The following is a 613-nucleotide window of genomic DNA, read 5'->3' on the forward strand; positions in this document are numbered from 1 at the left end:
GTTTCCTTGTGACTAAGGCGATAGAAAGCTCAGTGCAAACTTCATGCGGTCTTCCTTGTTCTTCTCCGTCAGCATTGGCTTGATGTAGTTGGACCGAGCTTTAAGGCGTCCATTTTCCTTGATGTGATCGAGAATTGCCGTCTTTGGAATGTTGGTCGCTGCCGCCAAGGATCTCAAAGTCTGCCGCTTAAATTGCGGCGGGATGGGCCTTATGGCCTCCTCGATTTCTTCATTTGAACGCTTTCGTTTCGATCCACAATTTTCTAAGTATAGTATACTGTCAGAAATAATAACCTCATAAATGTATGGACATATTGAATTATAGAGGAAATTACCCTTTCGTTTTGAATCGACATTCTCCGCGACATCGTCAGCGAGGATTGACCGTTGCGCTTGAGCCCAGATACGTCGGACAGTGCGAGAATGGCATCCAATGAGCTGAGCAACGTCGTTAAATGCACCAGTAGGAAGCTCGCCATCCTTTGACGTCGATAGGAGCCCATGGTACGTACACCCGGCAGCGCTCCTCGATTGACAGGTTCCGGCACCTCCCAGTACCGGCACTGTTGATTGGTTGCGCCACGAAGACAACAGGAGCAAAAGGGATGGTATT

The 613-nt window shown here is 48.5% G+C and overlaps 1 protein-coding gene across 1 annotated transcript; it reads right to left on the reverse strand.

Annotated features, from left to right (window-relative positions):
* Positions 1 to 12: 12 nt before the first annotated feature.
* On the reverse strand, positions 13 to 479 carry H310_15281 (hypothetical protein; the record flags this gene model as incomplete). Its single annotated transcript, XM_008883266.1, has 2 exons — positions 13 to 158; positions 386 to 479. The coding sequence occupies 2 exons, from the start codon at positions 477 to 479 to the stop codon at positions 13 to 15; spliced, it is 240 nt and encodes a 79-aa protein (XP_008881488.1).
* Between the last annotated feature and the right edge of the window lie 134 nt (positions 480 to 613).

Source organism: Aphanomyces invadans (assembly GCF_000520115.1).
Source record: "Aphanomyces invadans strain NJM9701 unplaced genomic scaffold supercont1.294, whole genome shotgun sequence".
Classification (NCBI taxonomy): domain Eukaryota; phylum Oomycota; class Saprolegniomycetes; order Saprolegniales; family Verrucalvaceae; genus Aphanomyces; species Aphanomyces invadans.